This window comes from Charadrius vociferus, unplaced genomic scaffold (genome assembly GCF_000708025.1).
Source record: "Charadrius vociferus isolate BGI_N301 unplaced genomic scaffold, ASM70802v2 scaffold214, whole genome shotgun sequence".
Taxonomy (NCBI): domain Eukaryota; kingdom Metazoa; phylum Chordata; class Aves; order Charadriiformes; family Charadriidae; genus Charadrius; species Charadrius vociferus.
The window spans coordinates 1,621,266-1,625,693 of NW_009647955.1; the positions used below are offsets into that span (position 1 = coordinate 1,621,266).

The following is a 4,428-nucleotide window of genomic DNA, read 5'->3' on the forward strand; positions in this document are numbered from 1 at the left end:
AATGACCCCTCCCGGCATCGTTAGTCGGAGGGTTTGCTGCTGGGGATGGCTGAGAAGCTCATCACTGACTTCCCATCGGGGGATGTGTGTTTCCAGGCCTTATACAATCTTTTCTGGTTTTCATTAAAAGCAACTCTTCAGACAGCAGTTTCAAGCCCTTTTATGTGGTTCCTCACGGACCCTGCGCTGCCTCAGATGAATCACAGGGTTGAAGGTACCTGCTGGAGTGGGGATTGCTCTGGGTCTGCCCCTGACACCGAGTGCAAGATGGGAGATGAATCAGCTGTGTGTGGATCATCACAGCCCCTAACCTCCCTCAGGTCCATGCTGAGGCTGCTTCTCCACGGAGCCTCAGCTCTGAGCTGCAGAGAACATCGCTTGAAGACCTCTCACAAAAACTTCTCTCCCCTTCGGCAGCTCTGGCCCGTGGGAGCCGACCATACTTCTGTGCTCATCCCAGACTCAGCCTTGCCCAGCAGGAGCCTTCCCAGCCCAGGACACTGTTTTGTGGCTGCGTGGCCGGAGATTAAATATAGTCTTTTAATCTCTTTACCCCATAATTCCCACCTATCAAAGAGAAGCAATAAATCTTTCTTTGTCTTTCTAGTCTTTTTAGCTCAGCAGGGCAAGACCGTCTCTTGCATTGTGTTTGTACGGCTCCGGCACCTGGGATCGCTGGCGCTGCCGCAGCGCAATTACATGTGGTGATACTATATTTAACTCCCTGGGAGCTGCCTCCCCAAACTCCAGGAGCTCCTGAGTTGCTGGAAGGAGCAGGTTTGTCTTTCTACCTCTGAACTGAGGACATTCGCACATGCCTCCACCAGTATATCTTCATTAAGCTTCACAGAAGCTGCTGTGACGTGACGCCAGCTCTATTGCTGAAACAGGCTGGTGTAGCGTATGAATCACTTGGTCTTTAACTCCTGCTTGTGCTTGAGGATCATCCGCATCCCTATTTGTGATGGGTTTCACTCCATCAATTGGCAGGGTTAAACTCCCTTCAGGAGCACTGCCTGAGTATAGTGACCAAGAGGAAAAAATTCAGGCGAGGAGTGGTCTATTTATATCCCACAAAAGACGGACTCAGTGCACAAGAATATTCCAGCCCCTGGCACCTCCACCCCCTTTCTGTTCCCGTAGCCGCTGTCTTGAGGCTGTCCCAGCACTGAAGAATTAGCTGAAGAATTAGCTGCTTTTTGAAAGCTAAGTGGAACCTCAGCCAAGACAGGAGTGAGCAGCCGGGGATGGGGAGGTCTTTGCTTTACTGAATCCCCTAAAATCTGCTCTCTTGACAATGCGCAGCAGCAAAGGAATGAGATGCAAGCTAGGACCGTTGCTCTCTCCTCAGAGAGGCTGTCTCCATGCTTTCAAACGGCATCTTATTCTCACCCTGTCCGCTGTTAGGGCTGAGAAATGATCTGCATGACCTGTGCTTCTCAAATGCTCCTTCCCCAGCAATGCCAGCCTTTGCCCCCTCCCGCAGTGAGTTAATCCCGCACCCTCCACAGCTGCAACCACAGAAATCCAGTGGGTGAAAAGGGGTGTCCTGCAGCAGCCGCGGCTGCCCGGCTCCAGGAGGGGAGGGCAGCGTCCAGCCCTGCCTCTGGGCTCAGAGGGGACAGTGCCAACAGGTTCCCTCCCCTTGTGTCCCCCCCACTGCCCCACCGCCTGTTGCCAGTGGGCTGTGGAGCAGCCCAGCCAAGCCCTGCGGTGAGCGAGCGTGGCAGGGCTGGGGTTTCACATTGGCACTGCTATAGTTCCCAGTGACAAGGGATTCACCTGCCCCCAGCTCGAATCTAACAAATCCCTGCCCAGAGGGAAAGGAGGCGCAGGCCAAGAATAAAGGCAATGTCCCACGAGCCATCAAGAGTGATGCCTGACAGAGAGATGTGCTCAGCACAGACCAGAGGCGATTTAACACACCCTCAGTTGGGGAATCCACCTCCACCGGGGTAATGCTCGACCCTCCGCCCATAAATAAGTCTAAGATCGCCCATTTTTCACCGTTCGTTCACATATGATGGCTACAAAATGTTTGCTACCTTTAATCCCGAATGATGAATTTCTCATCAGAGTGACACCAGTCCCCCACGCAGGGTGCACACTCTATGGCTCCAACTCAGCTGCAATTGCATGTCACAAACCAGAAAGGCCAGAAAGGGAAGAAACTCTGCAAAAGCATGAAGAATTTCTCTTCCGTTGACAGAAGCATATCTTTTTCCCTGATGCTATCTCCCACCCTACTGAACCTTTTAATATTGGCTTTAAGGATGACGCAGTGAGTAGAAAAACTGCTGTATCCAGTTTATTAGATGGAGAGGGGCTGATGGCATGGGGTTAACATCTCAGCTTTACAGGGATGCGAAATCTGCCCCTGCGCAGCAGAACAAAGGAAAACTTTCTGAAGGAATCCCAGAAGCAGTGCTTGTCAGGGATGTTGCAAGGAGTAAAATATGCCAGGTGAGAAAACCTTTTAGTCTTTGTGGCTGAGGAGGGAATGAGGTATGTGTGGGGAAACTTGTACTGTGAGCCACTTTTATGATCCCCATCGCTTGAAATACACAGCGGTGATTTATAGTGCTGCCTCTGGTGATAGGTGTAAATTCTCTAGACTGACTGAAGTGCCAGCGCTCTGGATTTGACTCAGCTGCAATTACAGGGATTTGATATCTAAAATACCACTGTGTCTCTAGATCCCCTAGAAAGACCACAGCAAAAAAAAAAAAAAAAAATCACTTGAAGAGATATTGTGTGTGTGTGCATATGTGTGCATGTGGATGCTGTTTGCTGCTGCTGCCCTGAGACGGGCGGCATTTTGAAGACAAGCAGCCTGAGAGGTGACTTAGGTTTTCTCATTGACCACCAAGTCTCAGCATCACTGTTTGAAACATAAACTTTATTGCAACGAAGAATTAAAAATAGTACATCTGAAAGAATTGCAGAGTGCATGTCATCAAAGAACTAGTCAGAAATCACAACTCAAGCAAATCGTGTACAATTGGAACAGAAAGTTTTATTAAAACAACTGGAAATCAAACTCAAATTTTCCTTGTTTGTTTAATTTCACCATAACCGTGGATTGTGTATTTACAGTCTTCGCCTCTTGTGGTGAAGGTTCTGCTCAGGGCGGGGGGCTAGGAAGAAGGCAGGGATGGATGGGGAGAAGAGGTGGGTTTCAAAAGCTAACAGGATGTGAAAGTTTTCCAGAAGAAGTTCTTGCAGCCCGCTTTGCGTTCCCGGGGTGCCAGAGCGGGGTTTGAGTTAGCCGAGCGCTCCAGCTCCAGTCTCACTTCGTCCTGCTCAGCCCCTCGGGACAAGTCCTCAGACTCCAGGGCTTCATTTTCTGTCTGGCTTGGCTCTGAGAGCAGTTCTGCCAAAAAGTACTTGGCCAGTTCCTTGGGGCAGAAGAGAGAGAAAGAGAGAGAGAGAGCCCACAATTACTCCTTGGCTTTTTGGGGGCTCACCACTCTGTCCCTCGAAGACACTTTTGTGCCCGGATTAGAGACATGCAGGACTCTGGAGAGGGGGAACCCCGGCTTTCCAAAGAGCCCAGCCCAAGAGCTGCTACGCAGCAGCTGTGCCTACGAAATAAAGCAGAGCAGAAGAGCTCTGACATCTACCTGGTGTGGGGAAAAGACCACTGTCCTGGCTGTGGCAGGGAATGAACTCATCTGAGCACCATTATCACCTTCCCTTCCCATTGCTCCAGCACACTGTGCCGGACTCAGCGAGGATTGCCGCGAGGATGCTGCTAAAGTGACACGGGAAAGGTCTTTGGGGGAGCTGGCAGGGGAGGCTGAGTCAGGTCACCTTCTCACTGGGGGTTATTTTTCCTCTTGTCCCTCCAAGCCCTGGCTGCCCCTTTGCATGGATAAAGATCCTCCTGTTGTACCGGGGCAGCTGCCTTGGTCCAGTGCCCTGGAGAAGCCCTGGAGAGCTTCACCAGGGGCTCTGCCCTCTGCCCTGGTGGTAACAGCTCCTCATCCCCCACCAGCACCCAGCTGGGCTGGGTGGGGGGTGGTGGTTGTCTCCCTTTCCTGCCCCCAGTTGCCCAACCTGTCACTGGCTCAGCCCCGGCAGGGGACCAGGGGATCTATCAGGGAACTGGTGTCCGCAACAAGCAGCTGGGGGTCTGAAAAGGGGAGGCTGGGGAGGTCCAGTGAGGAACTGAAGGTCTGCACTGAGGGTACTGGGGTCTCCAGTGGGCAACTGGAGGGGTCTGCAGCAGGCAAGCTGGGGGTTTGCAACAGCAGTGCCAGCGGCTTTGCTGGGGAAACGGAGGGTCTGCAATGGGGAATCAGGGGGGGTCTCTGGAGGAGAAGCGGGGGTCTGCAGCAGGGCCGTCGGGGTGCCCAGCGGGGTGCCCGAGGGGTGCCCGCCCCGTCGCGGGGCTCTCACCTGCTTCCCGGCGGCGGCAGCCAGCGG

At 52.8% G+C, this 4,428-nt stretch overlaps 1 protein-coding gene across 1 annotated transcript; it reads right to left on the minus strand.

Annotated features, from left to right (window-relative positions):
- Positions 1–2,878: 2,878 nt before the first annotated feature.
- On the minus strand, positions 2,879–4,428 carry SST (somatostatin; the record flags this gene model as incomplete). The annotated part of the gene is made up of 2 exons (XM_009883418.1): positions 2,879–3,398; positions 4,402–4,428. Coding segments are annotated over 2 exons (240 nt in total), but the record flags the coding sequence as incomplete, so codon positions are not given.